At 54.4% G+C, this 17,285-nt stretch overlaps 1 protein-coding gene across 1 annotated transcript in view; it reads left to right on the forward strand.

Annotated features, from left to right (window-relative positions):
- Positions 1–17,285, forward strand: part of KNDC1 (kinase non-catalytic C-lobe domain containing 1) — a 62,344-nt gene continuing 45,059 nt past the window's right edge. The window contains 3 exon segments of the mRNA XM_034986516.1: positions 1–102; positions 7,217–7,415; positions 8,015–8,073. Coding sequence (XP_034842407.1) covers positions 1–102; positions 7,217–7,415; positions 8,015–8,073 — 360 coding nt within the window.

The raw sequence follows: 17,285 nt of genomic DNA on the forward strand, positions 1-17,285 counted from the left end.
ATGCAGGCCATGGACACGGCCGCGGCGGATTTGTACGAGGAGGATGGCAAGGACCTGGCGGGCTACGACTTCGAGCCGCTCCCCACTCTGCCAGAGGACGAGGTGAGCCCCGGCGCCCGCGGTGGGTCCTGCCTTCCCCCACCTTCTAGGGAGAGTCCGGGGGAAGGTGCCCCCGCCCCCCCAGGTCTCCTGCCCCTGGCCCAGGTCTTGGCAGCCGCTCTCAGCAAGCCGCCACCGTCCTTTAGCATTTGCTCGGAGAGGACGGCCCCCTGGAATGCCACATGGGACAGCAGTGGGTGGGTGGTCACTGAAGAAGTTGGTGCCCTGTGGGGTGGGGGGCTGGGGGGCTCCTGACTGTAAATGTTGGATGGATGAGTGTGATTTGGGGCATCGTGAGGGGGAGGAGGGGAAGGAGGGGGTTGGCTGTTTTCTTCCTTGCCAGCACCCTAGGAGGTCAGCTGGAGGCACCAGCCAGCAGAGCCCAATCCGGCCAGCAGGTTCAGGAGCTGGGGTGGAGGTCTGGGAGGCCCCCCCAGAACAGAGGGCTGCTTCCTGCACAGAGAGGACAACAGGGGCCTCCACTCAGGATCCTGAGTCCTGAGGCATCCCCCTACCCAAGGCTCAGAGAGACCAGCAGTCTCCATCACATGGAGCTTCTGGTCATGCACTGGACAGGTGCCCACAGAACCAATTTGCCTGTAACTCTGGCTTCCCTAGCACAGCCCACAGGCTGTGGCTTGGGGTCAAATGAACAAGCCAGGTCCCTCCATGTGATAGGTGACCCCAGAGGATGCAGCCACTCCCAGGAAGACCCAAGGCTATGGGGTCTGGGTGGATGAAGAACCTTCCGCGCCTCCAGCAGGCAAATGCCCCAGTCTCCGGGCTTCTGTGCTCACAGCTGAGGAATGCTGGCATCGTGCAGCCATTCATGGGATGGGCTGTAACCAGCCTGGTGCTGATGAAGACCCTCCAACACCCACCTGGGCAAGGCTGGCGGCCAAGAGTTAGACATGGCCACCATCCTCCTGGAGTACGTCAGGGGGTTCATAGGAGCTGCAGCTGCAGTCGCCAGGGTCTTCCGCCTCTGCCTGCCCCCCAGTTCTGGAGGAGAGCTGGCTATAAGGATGGAGTTCATGCGGGGGAAGCACCATCTTGGGCAGCGGAGTCTGCCGTAGGAAGCGGGGGGCTGGCCGGCCAAGAGCCTCTGAGGCTGTACCTGAGGGCTGGTGTTCCCTTCCCCCCCCAACCTGCCACCGCCATGGTGGCCTGGATTTGGTAAGAGGCAAGGCTGCAGAGAGGAGAAGCAAGAGAATGAATAAGCCTTTGGGCATCTCCATGGCTTTGATGGAAAATGAAAGGGTGCACCCAGCTCACAGCCATCAGAGTCTCCCCCAGAGGACACATTTCAGTGGATCCGTTAGAAGACTCACCTCCAGAATCACCATCCAAAGCAGACGTAGAATGTGGTTCTTCATACAGAACCTTGTTGTGTCAGCCACCCCACACTTTGAGGGCCTCCTTTGTGCCCCGTGCAGAGTCAGCGGCTGGTGCCAAATAAACAGAACAGCAGGGCCAGGACCAGACCCAAAGCTGGGTCCCTGCCATGGTCTGTACTCCCGTGTGCACTGGTGCCTTCTCTGGGTTGGGGTTCCCTCATGCCCCTCTGGGTCGGAGCACCCCCCCAGCTGTGCACACTGCATAGGGCTGGGGGTGCCATCGTCCCATGACCGAGGCCTCCAGGGGACGTGGGATGCCACTGAACTGGCAGCGTCCACTGGGAAAGCGCCGATGGGCCCCTCGAACTTCTCCACCTGTTCTGGGGACAGAGACGTTGTCTTTGGGTAGGCTCCCATAAAACTGTCCGGCTTGAGCCTTAGAGCCAGACCGATGTCCCGTACCTGCGAACACACTGGTCCAGACTCGATGCTTCCTGCACACACTCCGTTGGCGTTGAAGGTTTTAGGTCTCCATCAGACATGTGACCGTGCCTGCCACAGCATATTATAGAGCCCGGCTGCATCTGAAAAGCCGTCCTGTAAGATGAGGGGGAGCCAGGCTGCATCACCAGCCAGGGTGGGCCGTGCTGCCGCAGCCCCGGGGAGGGCCAGGCCGGAGGAGACGCAGGGCAGCTCCCACAGAGGGACGGCGGGTGCCAGACCCGGGACGTGGACAGAGGAGTTCACAGTTTGACCGCTGGTCATAACAACAGCCCATACAGCAAGGTCAAGGCACAGGACCCTACCCCCCTGCCCAGGAGCCCCTTGGAATGTTTCTCTGGTTGTAACCCCGGAGAAAATCCAACTGGCCAGTAAACATGAAAAATGCTCAACTTCATCATCATCAAGGAATGCGAAGACACCCACTGTGAGGGCCTCTCAAGTGCCAGTTGGCAAGAATAAAAACTGGGCAGTGGCCGAGTCGGCAGGGACTGGCGTGGCACCGGACGCCCCCTTGCCGGAGTGAGTGTGCGTGGAACAGCCTCTCTGGAAAGCAGCTTGGCATTTGATAGTGGCCTGGAAGATGGCTGCTCCCTGTGTCCCAGCAGCTTCACTCTGGGTGCGTGCCCCAGAGCACTCTCTTAGCCGGAAACCCCCCGGGGCAGGTGGTGAGTGGGCCTCAGGTCCTGGAGGTTGTCGCCCAGCCCAGTCTCTGGCCTCCTGCAGGTGGTGACCCTACATGGGGACCAGCAAAGGACATGGATGAGGGATCAGGAAGAGCAGCGGCTGCAGGAGGGGTGGGTGCCGGGCCTCCCGGAGGCCGGTGGTGCCACCTTCAGGGGCCTGCAGGGGACAAGGACAGGGGCAGGCTTGGAGACGAAGATGGTGCGCCGGTTTGGGCCCGGGGGCAGTGTGTCTCCTGGTCCCTAGACTCTCCTGAGTTTTAAGGAGTCTTCTCATCCCTTCCACATGCAGAGAGCACCTCCCCGGCATTTGTGGGCTGGGCGCTGGGCTGGACCCAGGGATTTGGAGGTGGGTGGGGTCCGTGTTGCCGCCGAGAGTGGCCCACAGCTCGGGGGTGCCCTGTGAGGAAGCAGATACTCCCACTGAGCTCTACTGGGTCCATGTGAGGCTGCTACCCAAACAGCACCGAACTGCAGACAACTGGGAAGCCAAGGAGAGCTTCGTGGTGGGCGATAGTTATGAGTTGGAGGGGGGCACTTTAGGGCCAGGGGTAAGACCCCCAACAGGGTACTCTGCAGAGCCTCCCAGGCCTGGGCGTCTGGCAGGTTGAAGGAACCTGCCGGCAGGCCTGGAGATTGTCAACAACTGTTCTCAGCAGTGATCTGGGTTTCGTGTTGGCAGTTCCTACTAGAATGCTCCAAGGTTGAAAACATTAACATCTAAGAGTACGTTTGAAATCTGCAAGAGCGATCCGTGGGTCCCCGTGGGTCCCCGTGTAACCCTGGCTCACACACTGTCTCTGAAGGAGGGCAGCGGGGTGTCTTCAAGGCACAGAATCTCCTGGATGGGCACACTTTGCCATAACTGGATAAGGGTCTTCCGGTGGGAAGCCAGCCCTGCCCTCTGAGACCCAGGGACTGGCTGATGAGGGGCTGCCCTGGGGAGCCGCCCCCCCTGAGGGGTGCCCTTCCTCCCAGCCCTCACAGGGTAGAGCTTGCGCCTGCAGGATCCCTAGGGAAGGACAACTCTTTCCTGTCCTTCAAGGACCGTGACTTAGGTGACCCTCACCCTCAGGCCTACCCCACATCCCATCCAGGCAGCGCCTTGCTGGGGGACAGAGAGGGGTGGGGTTCCTGGACCCAGGTCCCCTCACAGAAGACTAGGTCAGTACTCAGAAGGTAGAGCCACCAGAGGCTGCCCAGCAGTGACAAGGTCAGGCCGCGTTGGCGGCAGCAGGGACAGCTGCTGTGTGGGAAGTCGTGATGCGTCCGGCCGCGGGCCGTCATGGGTGGTGGGCATGTGGGTGCCCCAGAGGTGGGGCTACAGACAGGCATCAGTGGGCGCTGGGGCCGACTTTACGATTCATAGCATGTCACCTCCTTCTGAAATGTCTGCCTCAACCAGTGATGCTCTTGTCCATCCTGCCCAGACCCTGTGGTGTCCCCGGGGCGTGCAGGGCCGACCTGGCAGCGAGTCTCAGAGCCCCGGGGTCCCGGAGATGAGCACCAACGTGCAGGATGCCCACGTGGCTCCCGTCTGTCGGGGTGGCCCAGGGGGTGGGGGCGTCCCTGGGATTCTGGTGGAGATGGACTGAGGAAGTCTGAGCAGCAGGTACAGGCTTCCCGGTCTCTCGTCCTTGTTCCTGCCGGTCCACTACCAAGTCTCATCCCGTCCGCCCTCCTTAGGCCACGGCTTCACGCAAGGGAGGGTCATTCCTCCAGCCAGGGTGAACTGGAAGGGCAGGTGTCAGGTCCCAGAGGACAGGTGACCATGGGGTCCATGGTTCAGGGTCCCCCAGCACTTGGTGAGACGCCCCCCAATCTTGGTGTGCCCAGGAGAGCCAGTGGCAAACCTCAGCTCTGTCCTGGAACCACGCCAGCTGAATCTTGCCTTCCCGGCAGAACAGCTGGGTTTCAGAGGGGCCGAGAGCATCTTGTCTGTGAATCGGGGCTTCAGCCATGCACCGGAAGCAATGACTCAGGACCCACAGATTCGCTCTATGAAGTCACGCAGACAGTCTCCCATTTAGATGCTCACACCATGAATAGGCACTGGGGCTCCCCCCCACACGGGCATCTTCCAGTGGACAGGGCGGTGGGGAGGGGCCTTGAACAGGAAGCCATGCCCCGTGAGATGCCCTGTGGGCACCCCTGGCCTGGGCTCCCTTCTCTTGGGGAGCTCCCACAGAGGGGCGGCGGGTGCCAGACCCAGGTCATGGACAGAGGAGTTCACAGGTGGACGGCTGATCGTAACCACAGACAACCTCCAGGACCTGGGGCAACAGCTGCGTGAGCGGGCGCGTGCGGCCAGGGGAGGCGGCCACCAGCAGGGCGTCAACAAGGCCCCTGCAGTGGAAGCTGGCTCAGACTCACAGTGTGGGCTAGCTTTGTTCTCCTAAATAGCACAAAACCACAGGGTCTCTGGGTTGTTTATTAGCGTGTGCACGTGTGCATATGTGCACGTGTGTGTGCATGCACGCACTCCCAAGACACCCCTTTAATGGGCCCCACAGGCAGGCACATCCTGGGGAGTCCCAGGGTGGTGCATAGCGACCCCTAGATTGAGCCAAATCAGAAAGACCTTTTATCCGTGACCCTCAGGAACACGGCAGGGAGATGGGGAAATTGAGATTTCCGGGTTTGCTAGCCCCCTCCACACCCCAGTCTAATCTGCTTTATGCTCTCATTCTCCTTTTAAAACTCCCAGACCACCTTCCCCACAGGGGTGCACATATTTCTGGAAGCTGGCTGGCAACTCTCTGCTCTTGCATCTGCATGAACCCCGTGGCCCCTTCTTCCTGAACTAGCTTCCAACGGGCTGTGCTTCTCTCATCCATCTACCCCACAGAAAGAGCTAGAAGGGCCTGGGGGTGATGTGGAGGCCCAGTCCCGGGGTCCCCCTTCCATCACCCCACCCTGCTGAGCCCAGAGGCTTAGCCAAGACGCCCACGGGAACCACTCCCTGATTTATTTTCTCTCTCTCTCCCTTTCTTTCCTTCCTTCCTTCCTTCCTTCCGCTCCTTGTCCGCTTTGCCTGTAGTTGTGGGGATCCCTTGCAATGCAGGTGGGGGAAATTCGAGGGCAGGAGCTAGGAGACTTTTCATGACCAGACAGCTTGGCCGCACTCGGAGAACAGTCCTGCGTGCTGGGAGGGGTGGGGCGGCTGAGGCTGGAGACAGGAGGGAGCTCAGTCTTCTGCACCATCTCCTCTGCTCCCCCTGCTCTCCACCCCCTCTCCTGACCCCCCCTGCGTGCTCCCTGCAGGCTCCGGCTCCCCCCGTGCGGGCCTGTGGAGCACAGACACGTGGGCACAGAGAGGTGGCTAGGGCATCGAACAGCAGGCCAGCTTAGGGCCTGGAGATCCAAGGTGTCTGATGTGTGAGAATGTGTGTGTGCCAAACTCGGGCACAAGTGTGTGTGAGAGTATGGGTGTATATGTGTGAACACACGGAGTGTATGTGAGTCAGTATGAGGCGTGTGTGAGTGTGGAATTGCACAACTGTGCATTTAAGTGGAAGTATGGGTAGTGAGTGTGTGTGTGCATGCGTGTGGGCTGTGTGGCTCGACCACGGAGGGTGCATGAACTCGTACGAGTGTGTGTGGAGTGCGGACGTGTGTGAGTTCATGCCTCTGTGACCGTGTGAGAGTCGTGGATGCGTGCACGTGCAGGGGAGGTGTGTGGAGTGCGGACGTGTGTGAGTTCATGCCTCTGTGACCGTGTGAGAGTCGTGGATGCGTGCACGTGCAGGGGAGGTGTGTGGAGTGCGGACATGTGTGAGTTCATGCCTCTGTGACCGTGTGAGAGTCGTGCCAGGATGCGTGCACGCGCAGGGGAGGTGTGTGCGTGCACGGCGATGTGCAAGGGTGTGGGTGTCAGGTGCGTGTGTGCGTGTTGGTGACACGGTCACCACTGAGCTCGGTCACATCCGAAGGGGGAACCCAGCACGGGGAGGCCTGGGATCTGGCTGCGCAGGAGGGACCACGGTGACTTCGGGTCCTCTGTGTGCACGGCCCGGAGCTCAGGTCTGGGCCGCGGCTCCGCCGTCGTGTCCGGCGTTCCTGTGTGTCACGTGGTCCCGTGGTAGGCTCACACCACGTTTGCTCTGTTGCGGGCACCACGCTGCTTCTGTACATACTGACTCATCTCCACCGGTGCCTACGCCTTGCTCACCTGCGTACAACCTAAAAAAGTGAAGGCCGTCAGCATGCCCACCGAGCCACGTGTGAGCCGGGGCGTCGGGGTGCAGGGAACCCAGCTGGACCCGGGGGCTGTGGGAGGCCGCGATTTCTGGCACAAAGAACCAGGTCCCGGCCCCCGGGGCCGACACCGGCTCCCAATAGCACGCTGGTCGTTCTGCCAAATGCCCTGTGGCTTCTGGCATCCAGGGGGCTGTGGGGCGGGTGACTTTCTGGGTGGTTTTTTTAAAGCCTTTGCCCACAACCCCGTTTCTGACGTAAAGTGAAACACTGCTGCGCGTTGTCTGCTTCCCTTGAGTCGGTCTCGACGCCGTGGCGCCAGGCCTTTCCCGGCGAGGAGGGCCTGCTGCGGCCTGGGTCTGTCCCCACACCTGCCTCAGCTGCGGCCTATCTTGGCAGGAGAACGTGTCCCTGGCCGACATCCTGTCGCTGCGGGACAGTGGCCTCAGCGAGCAGGAGGCGTGGGCCGTGTGCCTGGAGTGCAGCCTGTCCATGAGGAGCGTCGCCCACGCGGCCATCTTCCAGACCCTGTGCATCACACCAGACACTCTGGCGTTCAACACCAGCGGGAACGTGTGCTTCATGGAGCAGCTCAGCGGTGAGCCTGGGGCGGCGGCAGGGGCGGCAGAAGGTGCCTTTGGGGAGAAGGTGGACACAGGGTCCCGCCCCGGCCCCCCGGATTGCAGCGGCTGCCCTGGTGGGATCTCCAGCCCCAAGAACCGCTGAGGGAGAAGGAGGTGGGAGGCCCCCCCGGGCTGTGTCACGGCTCCTGCAGGGGACCCGCGTGGGGCCCGCCGGCCCATGGTGAATGGTTGTGGGGCGTGAGGCCGAGGGCGTGGTGGCCAGCGCAGGGGCCCCCCGCTGCCTGCCCAGCCTCCAGGGTTCCCGCAGCCCCTCCCCTGCTCCAGGGAGGGCCCGAGCGGATGGCCCGACTTTCCCCAACTGGCTCCTTCAGTCCCCTTCTCTGGGAGGCCGGGAAAACCCTTCTCCTTCCTCCTTGGACGGCTTCCCCGGGCTTCCCGTGAAGAACGAGGTCTTCCTGTTCAAGCGCTGTTTCCTCTGACCCAGTCCCCTGGGACGCCAGGACGGAAGGGGCCCCTGGGGAGCGGGAGGCCACAGCTCCTGCCCGCCTGGCTTCCTCCTCACCATTGGGCCTTGTGCGTGTGTGATCAGAGGCCTTCTCTTTTCCTTCCCCAGATGACCCTGAGGGCGCCTTTGTGCCCCCCGAGTTCGATGTGACCGGGAACACCTTCGAGGTGGGTGGCAGCAGGCGGGGGCACCTGCGTGCAGGGCACGGGCTGGGCTTGGGGGGCTGCCTTCGGGGCACCCCCACCTTTGTCAGACTCGGGGTCCCCGGCGGCACCGTAAGCTCCAGTGGCCGCTTGGTGTGTGGACACGTGCTTGTCATTATATTTGTCGAGTATGTTTCCCGGGTGTGAACATCACTGTATTTCACGTGTTAAAAGGGCCTGAAGTTGCTAGTGGTGGCTGGGGGGAAGCACAGCGTCTCCGAGGGAAAGAGCGGGGCGGTGGGATGGCAGCACCCGGCAGAGACACGTGGCCTGTGGGTGATACCCCGAGGCAGCCGTGCTACCTCGCTCTGGGCTCAGGTCACCACCCCCTGGGCACCCCTGTGTGCATGCCGGGGAGCGTGGCTGGGGGGCACCAAGAATGGGGTGGTGGCACTCTCCCCTGAGTGCCGCGCTGGGCTCCCCCAGATTGCCGTTCACAGCTCCCATCTCCGTGGAGCCTGTAGTCTGAGGTGGGCGGAGAAAAATCAATCGTTAACAAGTAATTACAAACTCAAAAATTTCAGGGAAAACCCATTAGCTTAGTGACGTTAGGTTAAATTTTAACCCCAAAATAAGAGTTTTGGGGTTGGCCCCTCCTCTGCTCTACTTTACCTTAAACTAGCAACCAGCCCCTTCCCCTGAGAGGCCCTCGTCCACGCTCCAGTGGCAGGCAGGACCGCAGGGCCCTGGGTCGCTGGTGGATCGGGTCTCTCTGATTCCCTGGACCTCGGGGGCCAGAACCAGAGCCCAGGTGGCCTTTGGCTTGGGGCAGCTCCCAGCCCTGGTCCATGCACAGACCTCCTTAGTTTACCTGCATGTTTAACACCAGAACCAACAAGAAACTAAAGCCCTGCAATAACGGACGTCCTCCCAGTGCCGCCCGCCTCCGTGCCGCCGGGCTGTTCCTAAAAGCAGTGTTGTTTGGTGTGTGCTGGTTTTCACATTCGAAGAAGAGTGTCACTACACGTTATCTTCTGGAACTTTCTCTTACGTGTTTCTGGACGATGCGCCTGAACCCAGCGGGAGGTCACGTGTAGCCCCTGGCTCATGGGAGCATTGGTGCCGCCCTGCACAACCTTGGTGGATCTGGGCAGGAGCTCCTCCCAGGTGTGGACCTGGCCATGGGACGGCCACACAGCGGGGCAGGCGGTGTTCCACGGTCTCCAACGGTGGCCGCACCAGAGTGTGCTCCCGCCAGCAGGTGCCACAGACCCCCAGCTCCATGTGGCTGAGAAGGCCCATTTTCCGTGCAGTCGTTATGCTTTTCTTTATATATTTCCACCCATTTTGTCAGGATGGCAATGTCTCCTCTGTCCGTAAGACGGCGAGCGGTTCTCGGGACCCTTCACACTCCTGAAAATGACTGAGTAGCCGGAGAGCTTTCCGTGGTGCAGGTTAAGCCTACCAGTGTGTGTTACAGCTTAAACTGAGACACCTGCAAAATGCTTACCTATGAGTTCATTTAAAAGCAATTATAAGCCGTTGCATGTTGATACACAACATATTTTTATGAAAAATAACAGTATTTTTCCCCAAAAACACAGTGGGAAGAGTAGGGCTATTTCAAGTATCTGCCCACCCTTTAATATCGGGCTCTGTGGAAGCCAGCTGGTTTTCATGGCAGCTCTGCCCTTGGCGAGGTCCCCGTTGGGGTGTCCCTGGAGCAGAGCCTCTGGAAGGTCCGGGGTGCACTCGGCTGGAACAAGAGCGTCGGTCTGGCGTGCTGAGGGTCGTCCGCCTTGGGAACCACACTGTCGGGAGGACCACTAAAGGGCCTCCTATGAGGGAGGAGGTCTCTCCAGTTTAATGGAGTCAAGTTTATTCATGTTTTCTTTGTTACTATTCTTTGTACCTTAAGAGACCGTCCCAACTCCAAAGTCTAATGGAGGTTTGCTGATATCTTCTACCAGGAATTTAAAAATTTTGTTCTTCACATTCGAATTGCTTGAGATGACTTTTCTCGGCAGTGTGAGGTAAGGACCAGGTTTCCTCCCTTTCCGTGTGGATACCCCTTCCCACGGATGCTGGCCGCAGGTGCTCACACAGCAGGCCCGATAGCAGAGTGGGCCCGTCCTCCCCGAGAGGGAGACCCGCTCCTGTCCTTCCTCAGAAGTGTTCTCACTATTCTTGGCTCTCTGTTCTTGCACATAAGTGTTAGAATGAGTTATCCAGTTCCATGAAAAGCTGTTGGCATTTTGACTGGAATGGCACTGAATCTATCGATCCCTTTGGGGAGGAGGCAATCTTTATAATATAGGGTCTTCTGCATAAACCCTTTTACCTCCTCACTTAGTCAACGCCTCAGTAACATTGAGTACTGTTTCCTGTAGGAGTCTGGGATACCCTTTATTAGTTGATTCTCAGGAATTTGGTATTTTCTGCTTACATTCTAACTTGGAGGTCATCTTTGTGATTGCATTTTTCTGCTTGTTTGGTGCTGGTCTACAGAACACAATTCACTTTAATATCTTAATCTTCTGTCCAGCCATCGTGCTGAATTCTTTTGTTATTTCCCATAACTTACAGGTTCTTTAGTTTTTCTATCTAACTGATCAGATCACCGGCCCGGGCGGAGGTTTTGCGTCACGTTTCCATTGCTCGTCTTGCTGTGTGTCACAAAGCTGCTCACGTCGCCAGCCGCGTGGTGTGGCCAGCGCACCTCCTGCTCGGGGACACGGGCTCTGAAAGCAGCGTTTCTCTCCCCGCCCTCAGCCAGGACATATTTGCTACACAAGGCCCTCTGTGCCGGTCATCATGCTCTACCGTGAACGTACCTTGGGTTTTATGAAAGTGCTTCTGCATCCTTTGAAATGACCATTACGATTTTTAATATTTACGTACTTATTTTCTAATGTTAATTCAGTCCTTCTTGCTTAGAAAACCTAAAGTGGCCAGGTGTCTTATCTTTTTAATACACTGTCACGTTCGATCTACAGATGCCGACTTTGGCGTTTTGTGCTGTTTCTGACCATGTTGGGGGCAGGACCGTCCCAGGCTGTGCGGGCGCCCCTTCCTCTGCCTGTAAGAGTTTATGTAACAACAGGGCGCTCCATGTCCAAGGTCCGGTCACACTTAACTCATCAGGACACTTGTCTCCTTGGAGGGAAATCTTCTTTTTGCTGCTCAAGTTTTAATAGTTACAGGATTATCTGTTTTGTATTTCTCATTGAAAGGTCTCTGGTAAACTATATATTTCTGAAGTTTATCCATTTTTACTTGTTTTTTCAGTTGTTGGCAGTTGGTTGCAGTGTCCCTTGTTGATCACTGCACTGTCTGTGGAACGTCGGAGGACTTAAATTCTCTTTCCTTCACTTGTCAGTCTCACCAATGGGTATTTATTTGGTTAGTTTTTTCAAAGACCCCACTTCGTACCACATGATCTTTCCTGATGTGTCTTTGTTTTCTTTTCCCACTGATTCTGCTGGTACTTTTCATTTTCTTTTCCTTGTCTTGAGTGTGGCAAGCGTTCCTTCTCTGCTGTTCTACTGTGAGTCAGACACTCAGCTCCCCTGTCTTCGGTCTCTCTTCCTTTGTAACGTGAACATTTATATCCAAGGCCATGAATTTCCCTCGAAACACGGGTTTTGCTGCATCCTGTGAGTTTTGCCAGGTAGCATTTGTAGTTCCCTCTTCCTCTAAGTATTTCTTTTATTCCCACTGGGGTTTCTTCTTAGCCTGAGTTGTTTAGCAACAGGAATGGGTTGAGTTTTTCCTGACTTTTTATTGAGATATGAAACACATACCGAGACACACACACGTCACAGGCATGCAGCTCGACGAGCTTTCACAGACTGAGCACCCTAATCCAGCATCCAGACCAGGAAGCAGAGCATGCCAGCACCCTGCAGGGCACGGGGCCAGGCGGGGCCATGACGGGGTCCACACTCCAGCCTGTCCACAGCGGCAGATGGGGGCTCCCAAGTCTTTAATGCTTCACATCTCTGGAATTGTCCTACGATAAAGTCTTGTTTTCTGAGTTGCCTTAATTCCCAGTGGGTGATAGGTGATTTTCTCTGGTTTTCCACCCACAGAGCAAGCAAGTCCTTCTTACCCGACACGTGAAAAGGGCCTGCCGGTGTGCACTGCCGCCTTGGGCCCAGTGTTTGCATGCAACCCCCATCAGGCCTGTGATTCCAGGGTCTCTGTTCTACTCTTGGACAAGCTTCATTCCAGTGTCTGTTCCTGGGGCTAAGTTCCCCCCTAAGTGCTGCATTGTGGAGACCCCAGGAGTAGTTGCACATGTCACGTGGACTTACCATGTCTGCCCAGGTGCCCATTCCTGCCTGCAACCTGGGGCTACAACCCCCTGCCCACGAGGACCACGGTGGCAAATGCACCTTCTTGGTGCCACTCCCAGCAGGGTCAGGCCCTGCTGCTGTCAACCAGGCCGCCTCCGGCCCGACCTCGGGGTCTCTGGACTGTGGCAAGGGTGCAGCATGTTGGGTCGTGCTTGCTGGCCATGTCGAGACTGAGCCCACACCCTTGCCCACTGTCCTCCCTAGAGAGAGGACAAAGATAGGGAGCAGTTTTCCTGAGCCCTCTAGTCCTCACACAGAATTCCCCCTTGTGACCCTGCCCACCACCCCACCCACTGCTGGGATGATGTCTCAGGCTCCCCCAATCCCCAGATGCATGGCAGCTGGCCCTCCTGGGACCATCCCCTGTACGTCCCAATCCTTGCCCAGGAAACCCCAGAGATGGGCTAGTTTCCAAAAGCTAAAACTATGACCATGGCCAGCATTCAAGCCCTGCCCCAAGCAAGCCCCAGACCCTCACAGGACTCTTTTCTGAACCTGGTCACCATGAGCATGTTCGGGCTCCAGTGGAGCCCAGCCAGGACGACCTCGACACCCACCACCCACCATTACTATCCACTGTCACTTGTCCACAGACATGTGTGTCAGGCCTCACAGTGAACAGAGCAGATGGGCTCCTGCCTCGTGGGGATCTTGGTCTTCACAAGGGACAGACTTGATGTGGGCAATGGGCTGCGTCCTGAGAGAGGAGAATGGGGCCTTTCAAGGAGATGACAGGGTCCTCATCCAGCTCAAAATTCCCTGGAGGCCATTCTGAGAAAGTGATGTTCAGGTTGGAACCTAAAGTGTGAGTAGGGTTCACCAGATCAAGACCAGGGAGGACTTCCCAAGACAGAAGGGAATGTGCAAAGGCCTTGAGTGGCAAAGGTGCTGATACATCATGGCTAGCACATCATGAACAGCATCATCCAGCAACCAATGAGAAGTATATTTGTTGAGTTACTGTCAAGCTAAAAGATGGAATGATGGATGTGTGGGTGGATGGATAGATGGATGGTTGGATGGATGGATGGATGGATAGATGGATGGTTGGATGGATAGATGGATGGTTGGATGGTTGGATGGTTGGATGGATGGATGGATGGATGGATGGATGGATGGATGGATGGATGGATAGATGGATGGTTAGATGGATGGATGGATGGATGTGAGGGTGGGTGGGTAGATGGATGGTTGGATGGATGGATGGATGGATGGATGGATGGATGGATGGATGGATGGGTGGGTGGGTGGGTGGGTGGGTGGGTCCATGGATGTGTGAGTGTGTAGATAGATGGATGAGTAGCTAGTCCAGTGATTGGATAGATGGATGCCATTGTTCCTGGAGGGAAATAAAGGTGGTAGAGGGCAGAAGCAGATACCCTGACCTTGCAGGTATAGAGCCAGGTTTTATTCCCAGGACTGTGACTGGGGGATAGGGCGGTGCTCACCACAGACTCGCAGCTCATAGTCCTGGCTGGAGCCCTATAGGTGGTGGCTCATAGGGTTTGCCTTTCCTTCCACCCCAAGAATCAGCAGCCAGCAGGGTCCCTAAAACAAGGCATCTGCCCTGAGTCCATGCAGCAGCTTGACTTAAGTTTGGCCTCTTCAGGAAGCCCTGGATATTGGCTATGTGGGGACCCAGGCAGGGGACCTGGGGTGTGATCGGCATGGTCAGTGTGTGAGAAGGGAAGGCAGGCTGCCCTCCACATGGAGACCAGGGCTGGGGGTTCCAATGTCTTCTGTGAGATGTGGGCTAGTGGCCCAGGGACCCAGCTTTGGGCATGGAAAGAGTGGATGGATTCAGGGGTCACCAGTGCAGCTCAACCATGTACATGGGCCCACCAACACTGAGTGGTGTAGGAGTTCGGGTGGCAGGGTTGCTTTGTCTGTGGATGACAAGCTTGTGGGCCTGAAATCTAAGAGACTGCAGTGGAAAATGATAGAATAAGAGACTTCAGAGGCCAGCTGAAAACAAGATACATCCCAAAAAATAAGTAGCTTCTTTTTGTGTTGGTAATTACTGGTTAGAGATGAAATGGAAAATGTTTCATTTATAATAGCAATAACTATAGAAAGTCTGGAGTAAATATAGCAGGAGGGCTAGAAATGTAAAGTGAACCACTTTTCTAAAGATGAGAAAACAAGACACAAGAAGATGAGGAGACAGACCCGTCCCTGCACCTGAGCGTCACCCCACCTCTTCAGAGACGTAACTGACCTATCACATGGTGTGAGTTTGTGCACAAATTAATGATTTGATACGTTTGTGTTTTGCAGGATGATTCCCACTTCTAGTAGTGTTAGTTAACACCTCCATAGTGCAATCGCTGTTTCTTTTGGTTGTGAGAACACTTAGGATCTCTTTTCTCAACAACCTCGAAGTATGTAATACATTATTGCTAACCGTGTCACTGAGTCACACGTTAGATGCCAGGAACTCACTCGTTTCATAACTGCAGCCCTGGGTCTTTTCTCCAACGTCTCCCTGTCTCCTCCACCCCCAGCCCTTGGCAACCTCCACTCCACAGTTTCCGAGCGTTTGGCTTTTTTAGATTCCATGCAGAAGTAGTATCATACGGTATTTGTCTTTCTCTGTCAGACTTGTTTCACGCAGCATAATGCCCTCGAGGGCCCTCCTTTCTTGTGGCTGAATCGTACTCTGTTGTATCTCTAGACCGTATTTCTTTACCGAGTCATCCAAAGACAGACACTTAGGCTGCTTCCACATCTTGGCTTCTGTAAATAATGCTGCAGTGAACATGGGAGCGCACATATCTCTTTGAGATCCTCATTTTATTTCCTTTGGATATGTACCCAGAAGTGGAATTGCTGGATAGTATGGTAATTCTATTTTTTATTTTTGAGATCCTCCGTGCTGTTTTCCAGAGTGGCTGCACCAGGTTGCATTCCCACCAACCGTGTAGGAGGGTTCCCCTTGCTGCACATCCTCACCATTATCTCATCCTCACTTATTATCCCTTGTCTTTTTTATAACAGCCATTGACAGGTGTGAGGTGACATCTCATTGTGGTTTTGATTTGTATTTCCTTGATGATGAGTGATGCTGAGCATCTTTTCATGTGTCTGGTTGGCCATCTGGATGTCTTCTTTGGGAAAATGTCTGTTCAGTTCCTCTGCCCATTTTTTAATCAGATTGTTTCTTTGCTCTTGAGTTGTAGGAGTTCCTTATATATTTTGGATATTAACTCCCTGTGAGACAGATGGTTTGCAAATATTTTCTCCCGTTCTATAGGTTGCTTTTTCATTGTGTTGACTGTCTCCTCTGCTGTGCAGAAGTTTGGCAGTTGATGTTTTTCCCACTTATTTGTTTTTTCTTTTGTTGCTTGTGCTTTTGGTGTCACATCCAAAATATCACTGCTAATGTCTTAGAGCTTTTTCCTATGTTTTCTTCTAGGAGAGTTATGGTTTGGGGTCTTATGTTATAAGTTTTTTGTCCATTTTGAGTTAATTTTTGTAAGTGGTATAAGATAGTCCAATTTCATTCTTTTCCAGTTTTCCCAACACCATTTATTGAAGAGACTGTCCTTTCCTCATTGAGTATTACTGACTCCTTTGTCAAATACTGGTTGATTGTATAGACATTAGTTTATTTCTGGGCTCTCGATTCTGTTCCGTTGGTCTATGTGTCTGTTTTTATTCTAGTACCGTCTCTTTGCATTACTATAGCTTTGAAATAGTTTGAAATCAGGATGTGTGGTGCCTCCAGCTTTGTTCTTCTTTCTCAGGATTGCTTTGGCTATTTAGGGGTCTTTTGTGGTTCCATATGAATTTCAGGGTTGTTCTCTCTATATCTGTGAAAAATGCCACAGGAATTTTGATAGGGATTGCATTCAATCTAGAGATGACTTTGGGTGGTATAGACATTGTAACAACACTAATTCTTCCAGTCCATGAGCACAGGATATCTTCCCATGTATTTGAGTCCTCCTTAATTTCTTTCACCAGAGTCTTAAACTTTTCAATGTACAAAACTTCACTTCCTTGGTTACATTTATTCCTAATTATATTTTTTTGGTTTTGATACTATTGTAAATGGGATTGTTTTCTTTACTTATTTTTCCTATATTTCATTGTTAGGGTACAGAAAGATAGCTGACTTCTTCATATTGCCCTTATGTTCTGCAACTTTACTGAATTTGTTGATTGGTTCTAACAGAGTTTTGGTAGAGTCATTAGGACTTTCTATATGTGAGACCATATTGTCTGCAGATGGAGACAGTTTTACTTCTTCCCTTCTGATGTGGATGTATTTTATTTCTTTTTCTTGCTTGATTGCTCTGGCTGGGACTTCCAGTGCTGTGTTGGATAGGAGAGGGGACAGTGGGCACCCTTGTCTCATTCTTATCTTAGAGGAAAAGTTCTCACCTGGTCACCATTGAGAGTGATGTTGGCTGGAGGCTTGTCACATGTGGCCTTTGTCATGTTGAGATGTGTTCCTTCTATACCCAATCTCTTGAGAGTTTTTATCATGAAAGATGCTGAATTTTGTCCAACGCTTTTTCTGCATCTATTGAGATGATTATACAATTTTTGTCCTTCGTTCTACTAATATAGTCATCACGTTGACTGATTTGCAGTTGTTGGATCACCCTTGCATCCCAGGGATAAATCCCACTTGACAATGGTGTATGATCCTTTTGATGTGATGTTAAATTCAGTTTGCTAGTGTTTTGTTGAGAACTTTTACATCTGTGATCGTCAGGGATATTGCTCTATAGTTTTCTTTTGGTTCCTTACCTAACTTTGGTATCAGAGTAATGCTGGCCTCACAAAATGAGTTTGCAAGTGTTCCCTCCTCTTCAGTTTTCTGGAAAGATTTAAGAAGGATTAGTATAAAATTCTTTAAATGTTTGGTAG

The sequence above is a fragment of the Mirounga leonina genome, unplaced genomic scaffold, assembly GCF_011800145.1.
Source record: "Mirounga leonina isolate KUSES-001 unplaced genomic scaffold, KU_Mleo_1.0 Mir_114, whole genome shotgun sequence".
In the NCBI taxonomy this organism is placed as follows: Eukaryota; Metazoa; Chordata; class Mammalia; order Carnivora; family Phocidae; genus Mirounga; species Mirounga leonina.